At 46.4% G+C, this 18,611-nt stretch overlaps 1 protein-coding gene across 1 annotated transcript; it reads right to left on the bottom strand.

The window, feature by feature from the left end:
* Positions 1-761: 761 nt before the first annotated feature.
* LOC133352760 (kelch domain-containing protein 2-like) lies at positions 762-18,545 on the bottom strand. Its single transcript, XM_061568618.1, has 14 exons — positions 18,474-18,545; positions 11,461-11,634; positions 11,232-11,302; positions 10,420-10,537; positions 9,221-9,339; positions 8,424-8,505; positions 8,157-8,240; positions 7,751-7,831; positions 7,210-7,268; positions 6,926-7,038; positions 4,856-4,928; positions 4,653-4,740; positions 4,141-4,193; positions 762-3,231 (listed from the first exon to the last, which is right to left on the bottom strand). Exons 2-14 carry the CDS (start codon positions 11,611-11,613, stop codon positions 3,111-3,113), a joined length of 1,215 nt encoding a protein of 404 aa, XP_061424602.1. The 5' UTR covers positions 11,614-11,634; positions 18,474-18,545; the 3' UTR covers positions 762-3,110.
* Between the last annotated feature and the right edge of the window lie 66 nt (positions 18,546-18,611).

Raw genomic sequence — 18,611 nt, forward strand, 5'->3', positions numbered from 1 at the left:
TATCGAAAAAAACAACTTTACAACGACCACGGAAACGTGTCATCAGCAATGGCGAGTTGCGACCACATCCAAAGCATTGGCTCTGGTGACCTGATCCCGTGCTGATTCTATGCATTATACACGTTGCAGTGAGAGCGTGTTATTAATCCAGTGTCCATCGGTCTATGCTTGACATTAAGTGAGGAAACCATGAACAGCGTATACCTTAATATACTAATAGGGTTTTTCCCCTTTTTTCTGGCAACAAAACTGACACCTTTTGCAAGGAATCATGCTTACATTAACCACAATACCTGCAGTCAAATGCAAACAAAAAACAATACTCTGATTATCAGAGTATTGTTTTTTGTTTGCATTTGACTGCAGGTATTGTGGTTAATGTAAGCATGATTCCTTGCAAAAGGTGTCAGTTTTGTTGCCAGAAAAAAAAGGGGAAAAACCCTATTAGTATATTTTGGTACTGGCAAAGGAGATCCCATGATGTAGCGTATACCTTGGTTATCGTCTCCAATTACAGAGGTTGTGAGAAGGGGAAACTTTAGGCAGACATAACACGCGAATAACCCTTTCGCCACATCACATGACTATACCTAACGATCGTTTTAAATGTAGTCATTATGAAGCGCTTAAAATATTGTCATTAAATACATCATCCATCCGTGTTGTCATTGAAGCGTACACTAGGGGATATCGATAATTGTGCGGAGCAGCAGGAGGAAACTTGATGATGTATCAACTTCAAAACATGAGACACACAAAAGTTCTAAATGTACAGTAATATTTTATTCCTGCATTCAACAGCCTTGTTAACAGTGTGTAGACTTGGCGATGACAGTAAAATTAGGATTCTGCATTCTATACAATCCATTATTGCGTATGGCAATGTTCAAGAGCTAAATGCCAACGTTGGGAACGGCTTAGCCATGAGAGCGTCAGGCTAGAGTTCATATAGTTTTGCCATTCCTCCGTTAAAAGAACCATAGGTCACAGAGTACAGTATGGTCCATAGAATGGGTTTCATGATCACAATTGCACTGTGGATTGTCTTTATTAAATCCTTTATATTAATTTCGCTTGCTTGCGTGCTTGCATGCTTGCTTGCTTACGACCGTGCAAATCTTTCGGTCGTTTTTTAACCCATTTCCCGTGATCCAATCGAGCTGACATTTTGCACACAGACTCGTTGTGCGAGACAATTAATGTTCGTGAAAATTTTTTTCCAAAATTTTACACTGTTTAGGGAAAACAAATTAAATATTTAATTACCAATTGCTTAATACTGGCAGACAATCATCTGACCCATAGGTGGCAGCCATCTCAAGCCAGAGGACGAGAGGACTCTAGCCGCCACGCATATAAAGGATTTATAGTGAAAAACTTTGTTTTTACGGGTTATACTTATTTTTACAATGACATGGATGTGTGCATCAATCTGTTGATGTTCTGGAACAACCTCGTTTCCTCCCTTAATATCATACACATCTTCCTTCAAGAAATATTCTGAAGGAGATAAGTACTGGATACAGCCACATTTGCAAATTTGATTTGTAAATTGTATTCTTTACAATGTATCAACAGTTACATATTAATGTACAATTTGAGTGACTGTGCAACATCGTGGTGTGGTTTGGGACTGTTTTTGCTGCTTTTTACTGCCTTTCCCAAACTTGGGAATTTATGTACCAATGCAATTCGAACTTAAATACTTTATTTATCTTTTATTTAAGGAGCGCCACGATGGTGTGATGTTCTTCCTCGCCTGGTATGCAGGTCGGGGGTTTGATCCCTACCCTGACACCTGTATATTTGGGGTTTGCACGTGTAATCTTATTTGTATTTTTGTATTTTAAGATTGTTTAATACGGCTAATTAACATTTTACATTCGCATTTTATAAGGTCTACTTATTCATAATTTTAAAGATTTTAGCCCTTTGGTATTACCTATACTTTGTAACGTTAGTATAGTTAGAGTGTATACCTTTTATATAAGTTAAGATTCCTACTTGTTCAATGTATGCACCGTCCCGCCATAGTGAATTCCTTGTTTGTGCAAACTTACATGGCGATTAAAACCGTTTCTGATTCTGATTCTGATTCCCCGTGGTCGCGTGGATTTTTCTCTCCGGGTTCTCTGGTTTTTTCCTCATTTAGAAACATGCATTTAAATTAAATTTTGCTGCTACCAATTTCCACATAAGCCACTTTGTCGAGCTATCATTTCTGGCCAAGTTACTTCTGAAACAGAAGCTAATAGCTCAGTGGGCTTTACCTAGCAAGAAAAAAATACTTTAGTTTTATTTGTCTATATTTTTGGAAGTGATTTGTTTACATTTCCAATATTTTGCATTCCTATTCTGTTTATGCACTGTTGTTGTACCGTTCTAACCTGCCCCTACTGGACATCTATATAAAAAAGAGCTTTATAGCTAATCGGATTCCTCTGGTATAAATAATCTGATGTGGTTGATGGTCATACCAGTGTCTTCAAGCAATGTTAAAGCCAGGTGCGATGTCTGGGTCTTGAATCAAGTGTTTATTCTGGACTTCTCTGTTGTTCCACTGTGTTCGCGAGCATTCTTCGGGATATTGGTGATTCTACGGTGACAGCGCGATCAGCGGCACGATATATTTTAGAGGTTCTGGACCAGGTTGGAACGCTATATTCTGCCGCTGAGTAATTCAGTGATAGGGGAGAAATTTGCAGCACATCAGCTGACGCACCCTAGGTCGTTCCTGCAAGTTTGCCAATGCTAACAGTTGAAATTATTTTATTGGAGGCATATTTATTTCGCTGACAGCTCTAACCAAATCCTTCCAAAGCCATCTCTCCATGATTGTTCAGGCGTAAAGTGCTTGTGGTGGTTTTCTAAGGATTTGGTCGGAGCCTTCAGTCACAGAAATATTCCTCCAATAAAATTTAGATTAGCTTTAAAAAGTAATGGCGATCTTCTCGAGGTTTTTACCCTGTGTCGGCTTGGCACTGGCTCGCAAATGCAGGGTGTGGCACTACTGCCGACTTATTTAGTTGACTGCGGGCTGCACATGTGAACTTGGGCGCACGTGCCCCTGTGATTGTGAGCATGTATGTACATGATTGCATGTAGGCGCTTCAGGAACCAGAGGCTGGGCCCCCTGTGCGTTGAAGAAGGCGGCTGCTCAGGTGGCGAGGAAGCGCCCCCCACTGAGTACAGAGTAGTTCCCGATGGCGCGCCACGGCGTCCACGCTCAGCCTGTATGCACACACGCACGTCACCCTGTGTAGCCCAGGCAAGGCTTGCTGGAGCTCCAACTCTATATTGGTAGTTCCCAACCTTTTGTGTGTCATGTACCCTCTTACCAAATCTATCGACGAGCTATCTGTGTACCCCTACCAACATGTATGTGAAATAATATATTAACTAGTCGGATTATTTATTTTTAGACTGGAAACAATCGAAAAATCACATTCTAATTACATTTACTATAATTATCTAACATTTAATAAATAAATTTCCCGAAAATACTAAAAACAGCTATGAACATACCATTGCACACGCACAAAGCAGCTCCACTGAGTAACCCCAAATGACCATACCCCACTACCATCGCACTGTCTCCATAACACCCCCCCCACCCCCCAGACTTCACGAGTACTCCCAGGGATAGGTGTACTGTAGGCTCTGCGCGAAAATCTAAGTAAAGCGTTTCATAGAGGCCCTCACCCAGGACATTCAAACATGATGCCCAGTTTACAAATGAAAATGTATGATCTTGATTTGAAGCTTTCGTGACTGCAGGAATCCATACTCTTTGGTTCTTTCGGTAAAGTCGGGTCTATTTCAGCAGTTTCCCTGCTGTGATTGTCTCACCTGATGACGGTCGCTTGTGTTGCCATCGAAACGTCGTGATCTATTATTTTAATTTTTTCTACCTACGTGACTTTACCGAAAGAACCAAAGAGTATGGAAATGTATGGTTCACTGAAACTCCAAAGACGGATGCCAGATTATATGCTGGAGTTTCCTTGGCACATACCGTTGGATCAACTGGAATAAACGTATGACCACCAAGTACCTCAATAATGTAATGCATTTGAACCCTCACTTCAGCTGTGAAGTGTTTTTCATAACCATTACACATTTGACATCACACGACCTTACCGTAGAAGAGACTTTGGCTGAATACAAAACACCAACACATCGTTCTTATGGCCCTGAAAAAGGAAAACGGCAGTTAAAACTCAAGTTAACGGCAGGTTCATTTGAAAAGCATGATCGACTGTTGACGATGCTGAAATAAGCATCAGACATTATCCACTGCTGGATGAAGGCCTCCTCGAGTCATCATTCCTCAGTCTTGCGATGCAACAAATGCATATTGCTCCTGCTATGTGAGTGAGACATGAATTCAACATTTTCGTCAATAACACTCTGTGGTGTTAAAAGGAAAAATATACAATCGGTGACATTTCAGGCAATGGCCCTTCTTCATATCAGATAAACAGAAAGGCTGCAAGAGATAAAGTAGATAAGACTGGGATACTGCACTGTACACCATGGGGATTGATTGAGAATCATATTTTTTTTAATGTGTTTTTTTTGGTTTGATGATGAAGTGAGTGATTAGGTGGGTGTGCAGCTTCATGAGTGTATGGACCAGCTTGCGATCTTACAGACATCTCTCCTGCAAGCAGGTTGTTGGAGCAGCCCCCAAACACCAGCACCTCGCCTTCCTCGCTCAAGGTTGCCGTGTGCCACAGCCTGCAACGCGCGTGGACACACACCCACTGCGTTTAATCCCCTTGCACGGGCCTCGCACACACTTGAGCACGGCGCAATGTCACGACACAGGGTGCACAAGTGTGGGGCAGTGGACCTCGGTCTGTCGGGAGGGATGTGGGAGAGCTTCCGCCACTCCTGGCTCTTCACACTGTAAATCCAACCGTCCCCTGCAACCAGCACCACAAAAAGTGACATTATTAGTTAATGGACATGATTTGGCAGCAGTGTCAGTTCAATCACGTGGACATATTTTCTATTGATCTTGATGTGAGTTCAACTGTCAATATGTTTTGAAAGCTTTGAAACCTTAGCACATTTTGTTAAAAAAAAATCCTTTCAATTTTCTCAAATCAAAATATTGTATTGGCCTATCATGGCCGACCAGCTCTGAACCAATTCCTCAACCACATCAATTCCATACACCCAGCCATCAAATTCACCATAGAGGTGGAAAAGGATGTCAAATTGCCATTCTTGGATATTTTAATCGAAAAGAGACCAGATTACTCAATGGGACACTGTCTACAGGAAAGCCACCCATACGGATGCCTATCTAAAACCTGACTCCCACCACCATCCATCCCAGAAGAATCCTCTCATCAAAACTCTACACCATAGAGTTTGATGTATTTCCAACCATCACCTAGCCAGTGAACTGGAACACGTACACCAAACTCTCAAGTTGAATGGATATTTAGACTACACAATCCGTAAAGCTATCACCCCTACCGTTGGGAAAGAACCATCTGAGGACCCAATCAAAACCATCACCTTGCCATACATAGCAGGGGTCACCAAAAATATTTCCAAAATTATGAGCAAACACAAGATCCAGGTTCAATTTAACACAGTACATAAAATTCGTGATCTGATCCCATCTTCGAAGGATGTGATCCCTGACATGCAATACTCCAGCGTCTACAAACTAAGCTATGTCTGCGGCAGTAGTTACATTGGGGAAACTAAGCGACATGTTTCGGACCGTGTTCGTGAACATAAGGCAGATCTGAAACACGGTAGCACCAATACCTCGGCTGTTTCTGATCATTGTTTTAATGCGATGGGCTCACACGAAATTGATTTCTCTAAGACGAAGGTACTTTGCAAACCTACTGGATATGCATAAAAATTCGTTCATGAAGCCATCCATATATAGACACAGACACAATTTCAACCGAGAAGATGGGTACAAACTGAGCAATCATTTGAAGGACGTTATCAACCAGTTTGAGTCATAACTGGCTGTGATGTTCCCATCCTGCCACCTTCCGATGTTAGTTGTTATTTTCTGCTCTCCGATTTTACATTAACAGGCTAAATTTCTCACACTTACACAGCCACCTTTGCGCACCGACCTAGGGGTTGCGGCTCTGCGATCTGCCATTAACATGCTAATCTCTCACATTAATATAGCCACCTCAGCGCGCTCGCTGTGGAGGCCGCTCACCGATCTTACATTAACATGCTAATTTCTACCTGGCAGCTTTTCAATTGGTGGAAAACCCACCACCGTCGCGGTCGCCGCCCACCACTTACATTAACATTAGCTGCCCCGCCCATGCTGCTGACATTTGGGCAATGCCCATTTCAAACCTTTATAAACAGTTTGCGTTTGACCACTTGTGTTGCGATCGAAACGTCGTAGTTTTTTATGATTTTCTTTGAACCTATCTACGTGACTTTACTGAAAGACCCAAAGAATACCAAAAGCAGTTGTACTCTTTGAGAAAACAAGAGACAAATATACATACTTTACTAGAATTAGGTTATTTTGAGACAGGTCAGATGCACAGATTGTTTTCTCAGTCAGATAACAAGACTGCCCATCTCTACAGCCAAACAAAACAGTAACACTCAAGAAGCACAATCTTTAACAGCACAGATGTGCCTGTTTCAACATGACTGTAAGGGGGTACCAATTTGTTCTTGTGGTCAAATTGTGGTGAATATCAGTGATAAATATCTGAACCAGTCCTGGGCCTTCCCTAGATTGACTCAGCTTTAATTGAGTACCTGGTGTGGTGTGTAAACATCACCACTGGGGAAACAAAGGTTGCCGGGCATGGTGGTCACCCATCGTATTGTATGCCAAGCAAACAGCACTTTTCCCAACAGTCTGTTAAAGGCTATATGGGGAGGTTTTTAATCTTCATATGGGGAGTACCAAGAGGTTGACGCTCCGTCGTGAAGCCACCGTAGAGGAAGAGCTGGTCATCCGAGGCTGCCGTGAGTGTGTGCCATGATCGGCCTAGCGGCACTTCTCCTCTGACTGCTATTCTGCATCAACCACACAACACAACCACATGTACACTACACTCACACGACCACACCATGCAAAGTCCTCCATAGCTGCTTACGCAGTAGCAAGCATAACAAAAAGCACACGATCCCAACGTGGTGCTTCGATCAACAGGCTTCAGGTTGTGAGCGAGTGTGCAATCAACGTACGGGCCGCTCCATGCCCAGTTGTCCAGGTTCAGGTAGTGCAAGTCATTCATCCGAGCCCCCTAGTCACGCAGAGATACACACAAACACGTACACTGTTTAAATTTCGATTTAAAGCTTTCATGACTGCAGGGATTCATCTTCTTGGTTCTTTCAGTAAAAGTCACGTAGAAGGGAAATAATAAAATAAAAATAAAACATAATAAAATACAATTCTCACGACGTTTTCGCCACAACGCAAGCAGCCGTCCTCACGTTTCGGCCACAACACAAGATGCTGTCTTTCCAACAGCCCTGTTCTTCACCTGACGGCTGCTTGAGTTGTGGCCGAAACGTCGTGAGAATTGTATTTTATTATGTTTTATTTTCATTATTTTATTATTTCCCTTCTACGTGACTTTATCGAAAGAACCAAGAAGACGTACACTGTTTACCTAAAAATATTGCATAACAGTGCTTTCACACGCACGCACTGGTATTCTCCCATCCATGAACCACATACGAGGTTATGCTGGCGTTATCCAATAAAGATCCTCGCACCTACCAGGTAGCGGCCTCCAAAAAGGTAGCCCCGGTTGCCGTGGGTGGCACAGGCATGTGCCGCGCGAGGAAGTGGTGGCGTGCCCTGTATGGAAAAGTACGTAACATATCGACTACGAAACACACATCTACACAAATAATTTCAACACGCTGCACAGGATTCGCTCACTCACAAAGAGAGAGAGAGAATGGCTGAGAGGCACGAGGAGGAACGACAGACGAGCGGAAGAAGACAGGCGGTGCGCCGGTGCCAAATCCCCCCACCCAACCTATAAGCTCTGCGTTCCTCTATATGTCAAGGTGTTATCTGCAATTAAAAAGATTACACGAAGGCGGAAATGGAAAATACTGTGATTTACACACGTAAAAGGCATATTTGTGCTACCATATTTGACGTACTGCTGACTTACAGTCGTGAGCGGTTGACTCCAACTGTATGTTTCCAGGTCGAAAATGTGCACATGATTATTCCAGCCTCTGGAAACATTTGGCCCCTGGAAGGTTTTGAGGGTGGAAAACAACAGAATACAAATTTAATGCCCGAGTAACATTCCATATGAACAGGAAACACGGCAGTGTCTGTGAACTGCAGCTTGATTTCATTGAGGATGTGGCGCCGTGAAATCAAAGAAGCCACGGCTATTGAAGGCATTGGGCCACACTGCAGAGACACGCACCCACAGGGAGGTTTCGTCAAACTCGAAGGTCCCTCGATGAGCCTCGCGGGGCTGGTATCCATAACCGCCGAAAAATACGAGCCTGGTGAAGACAACGCACGTGCCGACAAAGTCATGGTCACAATTCTGTAGCGGGCACACACGTAAAATAGGAATAGGGTCAGAGATCTTTGACACGTCGGCTTTCGCGACCAATATTATCCATAATAGAGGTTTTTCGGGTTAGATCGCATAAAGTGTGTCGTTAAACCCACCACCACCCAGCACAGCCAATTACTAAGGTTTGTCACATCTACAATGACAATTAGTGACTAGTTCCACACACCGTTGTGTTGGGAGAGTAAACCGACAACATTCAGAGGCAGCTTGCAGTATCATAGATGGCCTAGCTACTTCAGTGGGCTAATATTGTGCCAGAGTTGCGTTGCCATTTTTATCTCATATGACGCTGATAGCAGTTGAAATTGGGACGATAAACAATTATAAAAAAGAAGAGTGAATACCTTTGCGAATATCCGATACTATTGGTAGTAAAAATGAAGGCAAACTAAATAGCTACAAACACTCCAGACTAAACTGTCAGAACTGTATAATACATTATGCGTGTATATAGCGGCATTCATGCAGAGTTTCTCAGGGTGCTTTGCAATAAAATAAAACTGTGATGATAATAAAAACCACGGGCAAATAAATATAGTTCAAGCAAAAGCTAACGCAAGCAGATATGTGTTTTGTATTTGTTCGAGCTGGTTGTTGGTCTTCTGCTGCTCAAGCCGGGTGTACTGTGTGCTGCTCACTTGTTGCCATGTGTCCAGCAGCCCAGTTTGTCCTTGGGAGAGGGAGGCTGGCCCGTGTAATTTGATATCCTTTCCCACTTGTAAGAATCTCCACGGGGACACAAATACATTGTGTAAAACTGCAAAAAATAACTGTTTTAGTAATTTTCTCAATTAAAAAAAAAATCCCGATCGTGCCATCGGCATTACGTCAAGAGACATGCTTTTGGGTCTCTCGCAGAACAGTGCAAACCCATTCATCTTCAAGAATTGCCCACAGAAGCGGATATCGCAGGGTAACCTCTGAGATCTGGTCAAGTGACCTCCGGTCCACACAGAGTAGAGGGAACGACTTCCCACTCTCTTTGAATATGAGAGAGGTTCTACGCCATAATAGCCAAACCCATATTTTATTACTCAAGTCATCAGTGGTTGGGTTAAGACCATCAACGCACTGCTATTGAGGATCTGGTTTAATCACAGGCAGTGGCCTGGATTCAAACCCAGGATTTCAGCGGTGCCAGCTCAGCTACATTACCTCTGAGCAACCACCCACCTCCTTGCAAAGAATAACTTAACCACTACTTTATTTTGCAAAGTGATCCAACCTGCAATAATTCTGAGTGTTAAATATAACTGAATACATTTCGTGGGTTTCTATTAAATTTAATTGCTATATCAACCACGGCTCACAAAGCCATGCTGAAAACCAGAATAAATTGGGCATGGTGCAGTTAAATACTCACTGCAGTGTGGAATGTGCTTGTTTGTGAATTTTTTCAATGGTGCCATAGTAATATATATATCACACCAAGGCAATAATTAACTGCTTTCCTTCAGGCAGGTGATACAAATGTCGAAAACATTGTGGGAAAAAGTGTTGCCACGGAATTAAAATATAAAATGTTTGACATTTCATAACAGTTTTTGTTAACGTGATATTTTATTCAAAGCTTCATACCATACATGATGGTCAGGTGTGGACCTTAATTCAATTAGTTACAATAATGGCTTTGAAATTCAAAATACAAGCAATTTAAAAACATAGGAAACCGTGGGGTTTCATACTTGACAGGAGTGGATCAATGTCACCATGCCGTCCAGCTCATGGTGCAGCCAGCAGGCAGTGTGCTAGAAGACAGGCCAGGCAGGCCCTCACATAATCCGTGTTGTGTTCAGTGCAGGACATGGAGTGGAACAAAGTGTCAAAGGCAGTTCACCTCATTGCTGTTGCCACGGTGGTGATGGCCCCCAAACATGTATAATCTTCCATCAACGCACACTGCACAGCTGCCAGACATTGGGGGAGGAAGCTCTCCTCCAAGCTCTCGCCGATGCCTGCCACAACACACACAATCCGCCGTGATGCACGCCGCCTGCCTCGACACAAACCGCCGAGACGCACGGCACACCATTTTCTATTGCACACACCGCTGACACAAACCGTGACGCGTGCGGTCTGTCAAGTCACTGCTGTGACACTGCTGTGACACACACACTATCTGCGCTGACATACTACCGTCACACACCACCTAGGAATGTGCCACGAGTCAAGACACCACCAAGACATGTGCACACACATACTGCTGACACACGTCGCCTGCGATGGGACCTTTGTCCAACTCCTCAAGGGGGTTTAGAGCCAAATTGTTGGACTAAAAATCACAAATAATAATGACCACCCTTTATAAATTCTATCGGCATGTGTATGTTGCACTGGGCTGCTCAAGTGCCATCTAGAAAGACAAAACAGGCTGAGATTTCTGGCCATGTACCACCAATTCCCACTATTCAAAGCCACGTGTATAACCAAACATAATTTTTCAACTTGGATTTGTGGGGTGACAGATCAACATAAAATGTAAATGGTGAAAATACATAAATGAAAGAGCAATGAAAGTACGATTAACGAGGCTGATCGGCAGGACACGAAGGCCACCTCATGACTCATTAAACACGTGCACATCTATTCCAAAACAGAGGCTGTACAACCCCAAAACCTCACTGCAAGCAAATAATCCACGATTCTTACCACACTTGGGTTTCAGTATCGTAAATCCACATTTCACTGGAAGGAAGATAAAGGTCCACAGAGTTGTCAGCCTGAATAAAAAGCAACAAAACTATGTCACAAGTGAACCAGACTTCACAACATCAACAAAGTTGCATTTCAACTTAGCAGCGTTCGAATTCAAGCGTGTACGTTGAACTTCTTTCGCACCGTACGTCGCCAACCGTGCTAACCGGAGTCCGTTGCTTACCAGGTACCCGCCCCACACGTACATGCGGGTTCCGCAAAACACGGCTATGTGACCGCTCCTCTCCTCGGGCTCGGAGCGCGACTGGCCCGCGTCATCGGGCTCGGGCTCCCCATTGCCCAGGTCCCCCACGTGCGGCTGCCTCCACCGGAACATAGGGCCTCCTAGAGCTCCTCACTGCCACGCACCGCCAAAATCAGAATATGTATTTATATTGGAGGAATCTGATGAGCTAAACAGCTATTTTTCACAGATGTCCAGTAGTTTCCACAGATGTCCATCACCGCTGTCCCAGAGATGGTCACTAAAGCAGAATATTTAGTAGCATGCACAGCCTTCTCTACACTTACCACACCACGTTCCATCGCACAACCTCGACTCGCTCAATTGCATTTTCACCACACACCACTGCAAACCACAACCGACCCACACTCGATCACATACCCTCACACCATCACCAAACATATCATACACTCCACCATGCAATCACCACACACGATGACACCCTAATCACACACCATCACATACCCCTTACACCCTCACTACACACTCCATCACGACTCACCGGCACTAAATTACACCTCCTCCCTATACGCGATCACCACGTGTACACACCTCCACCACGCTTCATCATCACCCCTATTCAACCAAAATCACTTCTTCACTCACAGGTCTCTGTCCAAGTGCGTAAGCAAGCGCAGAGCAGTGCTCATCTGAAACAAACGCAGGCACCGACTGGCCACTTTCAGGTGTTAATGATCACAACAAAGTTGATCGGCCTCTGAACGATAATTGGTCGAATGTTACTTTAGCTGAAATCTGATCTCACAAACAAGCGTAGAAAGTGCTGAGTGGTGACAACCACGAGCGGGGTGGTGGCCAGCACCACCCCCGGCCGCCTTTGTCTCCCCAGTGGCGATGTTTACACACCGCACCAGGTACTCATTTGAGGCTGAGTCTACCTAGGGGAGGCCCAGGTACCGGTTTCAGATAATCGCCACCGGTGTTGGTGGCCGTGAGCGGGAATCGAACTCGGGTGGCCGGGTTCGTAGTGCTCACCACTACACCACCGCTCCCCATCATCACACACCACGCTAGACAACCACGTAACATCCAATATGAAAGACGCGTTAAAGAATGGCTTTAAACTTCTTATCTGGCGGATAGATGTTGCTGTGTGTGCAAACGTGGCTTTGGTGATGTACGCAGAACGATGCCTTTAAACCGCTTTGAGTGGGGCCCAAAGGAAGCCTTCACGAGGCATGGACTCAGGCCATCCAGAAGGTGGCGTAGTAACACGTATAATGAATATTCTATGGTTCTTTCGGTAAAGTCACGTAGATAGAAAACATAAAAGTAAATATATTTTTTTTATCTTCTTGGTTCTTTCGGTAAAGTCACGTAGAAGGGAAGTAATAAAATAATAAAAATAAAACATAATAAAATTAAAACATAATAAAAATAAAATTTTATTGTGTTTTATTTTTATTATTTTATTACTTCCCTTCTACGTGACTTTACCGAAAGAACCAAGAAGATGAATCCCTGCAGTCACGAAAGCTTTAAATCAAAATATATATTTTAAATAATACATTTTTACGACGTTTCCATCACAACACAAGCGATCGTCATCAAGAGGAAAATAAGGAATAATGAAATTAGCGGGGCATCAATCGCTAACAGGGTATTGATTACGCCTCGAAATCGGGTGCCTATTTAGTGTCTGAACATCTCAACACCTATTTACGCGAAATAAAAAGGGGCTAATGCCACTTTTTTGTCGTCGTCGTTGTTACTATGAAATATCTCAATACTGGCGAAAGGTTCCAATGGTTGTCATACACACATCGCGTATCCATCATCCACATCGACTGCGGAGGGTAAGGGTGAACTCATTCCTCAGGAGGCACCATCCTGCACCCTCCTCCTCACATCCCCTCGTTTATCCTCCCCCCATCCCTCCCATCCTCCACTCATTCCCCTCTCTCATTCCTCTCCCCCCTCACTCATTCCCATCCCTCTCACTCATTCCTTTCTCACTCATTCCCCTCCCTCTCACTCATTCCCCTCCCTCTCACTCATTCCCCTCCCTCTCACTCATTCCCCTCCCTCTCACTCATTCCCCTCCCTCTCACTCATTCCCCTCCCTCTCACTCATTCCCCTCCCTCTCACTCATTCCCATCCCTCTCACTCATTCCCCTCCCTCTCACTCATTCCCCTCCCTCTCACTCATTCCCATCCCTCTCACTCATTCCCCTCCCTCTCACTCATTCCCATCCCTCTCACTCATTCCAATCCCTCTCACTCATTCCCATCCCTCTCACTCATTCCCCTCCCTCTCACTCATTCCCATCCCTCTCACTCATTCCCTTCCCTCTCACTCATTCCCCTCCCTCTCACTCATTCCCATCCCTCTCACTCATTCCCCACTCACTCATTCCTCTCTCACTCATTCCCCTCTCACTCATTCCCCTCCCTCACTCCCCTCCCTCTCACTCATTCCCATCCCTCTCACTCATTCCCATCCCTCTCACTCATTCCCCTCCCTCACTCCCCTCCCTCACTCCCCTCCCTCTCACTCATTCCCATCCCTCTCACTCATTCCCCTCTCACTCATTCCTCTCTCACTCATTCCTATCCCTCTCACTCACTGCCATCCCTCTCACTCATTCCCTTCACTCATTCCCATCCCTCTCACTCATTCCCATCCCTCTCACTCATTCCCATCCCTCTCACTCATTCCTCTATCACTCATTCCTCTCTCACTCATTCCCATCCCTCTCACTCATTCCAACCCCTCTCACTCATCCCCCTCTCACTCATTCCTCTCACTCATTCCCTCTCACTCATTCCTCTCTCACTCATTCCTCTCTCACTCATTCCTCTCTCACTCATTCCTCTCTCACTCATCCCCCTCTCACTCATTCCCTCTCACTCATTCCCTCTCACTCATTCCCCTCTCACTCATTCCTCTCTCACTCATTCCCATCCCTCTCACTCATTCCCATCCCTCTCACTCATCCCCCTCTCACTCATCCCCCTCTCACTCCTCTCTCACTCATTCCCATCCCTCTCACTCATTCCCATCCCTCTCACTCATCCCCCTCTCATTCCTCTCTCACTCATTCCCTCTCACTCACTCCTCTCTCACTCATTCCCTCACTCATCCCCCTCTCACTCATCCCCCTCTCACTCATTCCTCTCTCATTCCCATCCCTCTCACTCATTCCCATCCCTCTCACTCATTCCTCTCTCACTCATTCCCATCCCTCTCACTCATTCCCATCCCTCTCACTCATTCCCCTCTCACTCACCCCCCTCTCACTCATTCCCTCTCACTCATTCCTCTCTCACTCATTCCCATCCCTCTCACTCATCCCCCTCTCACTCATCCCCCTCTCACTCATTCCCTCTCACTCATTCCCCTCTCACTCATTCCCCTCTCACTCATTCCCCTCTCACTCATTCCAATCCCTCTCACTCATTCCCTCTCACTCATTCCTCTCTCACTCATTCCTCTCTCACTCACCCCCCTCTCACTCATTCCCTCTCACTCATTCCTCTCTCACTCATTCCCATCCCTCTCACTCATCCCCCTCTCACTCATCCCCCTCTCACTCATCCCCCTCTCACTCATTCCCTCTCACTCATTCCCCTCTCACTCATTCCCCTCTCACTCATTCCCATCCCTCTCACTCATTCCCATCCCTCTCACTCATTCCCTCTCACTCATTCCTCTCTCACTCATTCCCCTCTCACTCATTCCCCTCTCACTCATTCCCCTCTCACTCATTCCCCTCTCACTCATTCCACTCTCACTCATTCCCATCCCTCTCACTCATTCCCTCTCACTCATTCCCCTCTCACTAATTCCCCTCTCACTCATTCCCCTCTCACTCATTCCCCTCTCACTCATTCCCCTCTCACTCATTCCCTCTCACTCATTCCCTCTCACTCATTCCCTCTCACTCATTCCCCTCTCACTTCATTCCCCTCTCACTCATTCCCCTCTCACTCATTCCCATCCCTCTCACTCATTCCCTCTCACTCATTCCTCTCTCACTCATTCCCATCCCTCTCACTCATTCCTCTCTCACTCATTCCTCTCTCACTCACCCCCCTCTCACTCACCCCCCTCTCACTCATTCCCTCTCACTCATTCCTCTCTCACTCATTCCCATCCCTCTCACTCATCCCCCTCTCACTCATTCCCATCCCTCTCACTCATTCCCTCTCACTCATTCCCCTCTCACTCATTCCCATCCCTCTCACTCATTCCCATCCCTCTCACTCATTCCCCTCTCACTCATTCCCCTCTCACTCATTCCCCTCTCACTCATTCCCCTCTCACTCATTCCCCTCTCACTCATTCCCATCCCTCTCACTCCCTCTCACTCATTCCTCTCTCACTCATTCCCCTCTCATTCATTCCCCTCTCACTCATTCCCCTCTCACTCATTCTCCTCTCACTCATTCCCCTCTCACTCATTCCAATCCCTCTCACTCATTCCCTCTCACTCATTCCCCTCTCACTCATTCCCCTCTCACTCATTCCCCTCTCACTCATTCCCCTCTCACTCATTCCCATCCCTCTCACTCATTCCCTCTCACTCATTCCTCTCTCACTCATTCCCATCCCTCTCACTCATTCCTCTCTCACTCACCCCCCTCTCACTCATTCCCTCTCACTCATTCCTCTCTCACTCATTCCCATCCCTCTCACTCATCCCCCTCTCACTCATCCCCCTCTCACTCATTCCCATCCCTCTCACTCATTCCCTCTCACTCATTCCCCTCTCACTCATTCCCCTCTCACTCATTCCCATCCCTCTCACTCATTCCCATCCCTCTCACTCATTCCCATCCCTCTCACTCATCCCCTCTCACTCATTCCCCTCTCACTCATTCCCCTCTCACTCATTCCCCTCTCACTCATTCCCATCCCTCTCACTCATTCCCTCTCACTCATTCCTCTCTCACTCATTCCCCTCTCACTCATTCCCCTCTCACTCATTCCCCTCTCACTCATTCCCCTCTCACTCATTCCCATCCCTCTCACTCATTCCCTCTCACTCATTCCCCTCTCACTCATTCCCCTCTCACTCATTCCCCTCTCACTCATTCCTCTCTCACTCATTCCTCTCTCACTCATTCCCATCCCTCTCACTCATTCCTCTCTCACTCACCCCCCTCTCACTCATTCCCTCTCACTCATTCCCATCCCTCTCACTCATCCCCCTCTCACTCATCCCCCTCTCACTCATCCCCCTCTCACTCATTCCCATCCCTCTCACTCATTCCCTCTCACTCATTCCCCTCTCACTCATTCCCCTCTCACTCATTCCCATCCCTCTCACTCATTCCCTCTCACTCATTCCTCTCTCACTCATTCCCATCCCTCTCACTCATTCCTCTCTCACTCACCCCCCTCTCACTCATTCCCTCTCACTCATTCCTCTCTCACTCATTCCCATCCCTCTCACTCATCCCCTCTCACTCATTCCCATCCCTCTCACTCATTCCCTCTCACTCATTCCCCTCTCACTCATTCCCCTCTCACTCATTCCCATCCCTCTCACTCATTCCAATCCCTCTCACTCACTCCCCTCTCACTCATTCCCCTCTCACTCATTCCCCTCTCACTCATTCCCCTCTCACTCATTCCCCTCTCACTCATTCCCATCCCTCTCACTCATTCCCTCTCACTCATTCCTCTCTCACTCATTCCCATCCCTCTCACTCATTCCCATCCCTCTCACTCACTCCCCTCTCACTCATTCCCCTCTCACTCATTCCCCTCTCACTCATTCCCCTCTCACTCATTCCCCTCTCACTCATTCCCATCCCTCTCACTCATTCCCTCTCACTCATTCCTCTCTCACTCATTCCCCTCTCATTCATTCCCCTCTCACTCATTCCCCTCTCACTCATTCTCCTCTCACTCATTCCCCTCTCACTCATTCCAATCCCTCTCACTCATTCCCTCTCACTCATTCCCCTCTCACTCATTCCCCTCTCACTCATTCCCCTCTCACTCATTCCCCTCTCACTCATTCCCATCCCTCTCACTCATTCCCTCTCACTCATTCCTCTCTCACTCATTCCCATCCTTCTCACTCATTCCTCTCTCACTCACCCCCCTCTCACTCATTCCCTCTCACTCATTCCTCTCTCACTCATTCCCATCCCTCTCACTCATCCCCCTCTCACTCATCCCCCTCTCACTCATTCCCATCCCTCTCACTCATTCCCTCTCACTCATTCCCCTCTCACTCATTCCCCTCTCACTCATTCCCATCCCTCTCACTCATTCCCATCCCTCTCACTCATTCCCATCCCTCTCACTCATCCCCTCTCACTCATTCCCCTCTCACTCATTCCCCTCTCACTCATTCCCCTCTCACTCATTCCCATCCCTCTCACTCATTCCCTCTCACTCATTCCTCTCTCACTCATTCCCCTCTCACTCATTCCCTCTCACTCATTCCTCTCTCACTCATTCCCATCCCTCTCACTCATTCCTCTCTCACTCACCCCCCTCTCACTCATTCCCTCTCACTCATTCCTCTCTCACTCATTCCCATCCCTCTCACTCATCCCCCTCTCACTCATTCCCATCCCTCTCACTCATTCCCTCTCACTCATTCCCCTCTCACTCATTCCCCTCTCACTCATTCCCATCCCTCTCACTCATTCCCCTCTCACTCATTCCCCTCTCACTCATCCCCCTCTCACTCATTCCCATCCCTCTCACTCATTCCTCTCTCACTCACCCCCCTCTCACTCATTCCCTCTCACTCATTCCTCTCTCACTCATTCCCATCCCTCTCACTCATCCCCCTCTCACTCATTCCCATCCCTCTCACTCATTCCCCTCTCACTCATTCCCCTCTCACTCATTCCCTCTCACTCATTCCCCTCTCACTCATTCCCCTCTCACTCATTCCCATCCCTCTCACTCATTCCCATCCCTCTCACTCATTCCCTCTCACTCATTCCTCTCTCACTCATTCACCAGCGCCGCTGCATCTCGAGTCCACCTCCAACGCAGGCCGCGTCCATCATGGCGGATCAAGGGGGCGGGCGCGCGGGGAGTTAGGGGGGTGGGTTGAGGGGCGGGGGGATTGGGGGCGGGGCGTACACAGTGGGGGCG

Source organism: Lethenteron reissneri, chromosome 41 (genome assembly GCF_015708825.2).
Source record: "Lethenteron reissneri isolate LAM-NWPU_2019-01 chromosome 41, ASM1570882v1, whole genome shotgun sequence".
In the NCBI taxonomy this organism is placed as follows: Eukaryota; Metazoa; Chordata; class Hyperoartia; order Petromyzontiformes; family Petromyzontidae; genus Lethenteron; species Lethenteron reissneri.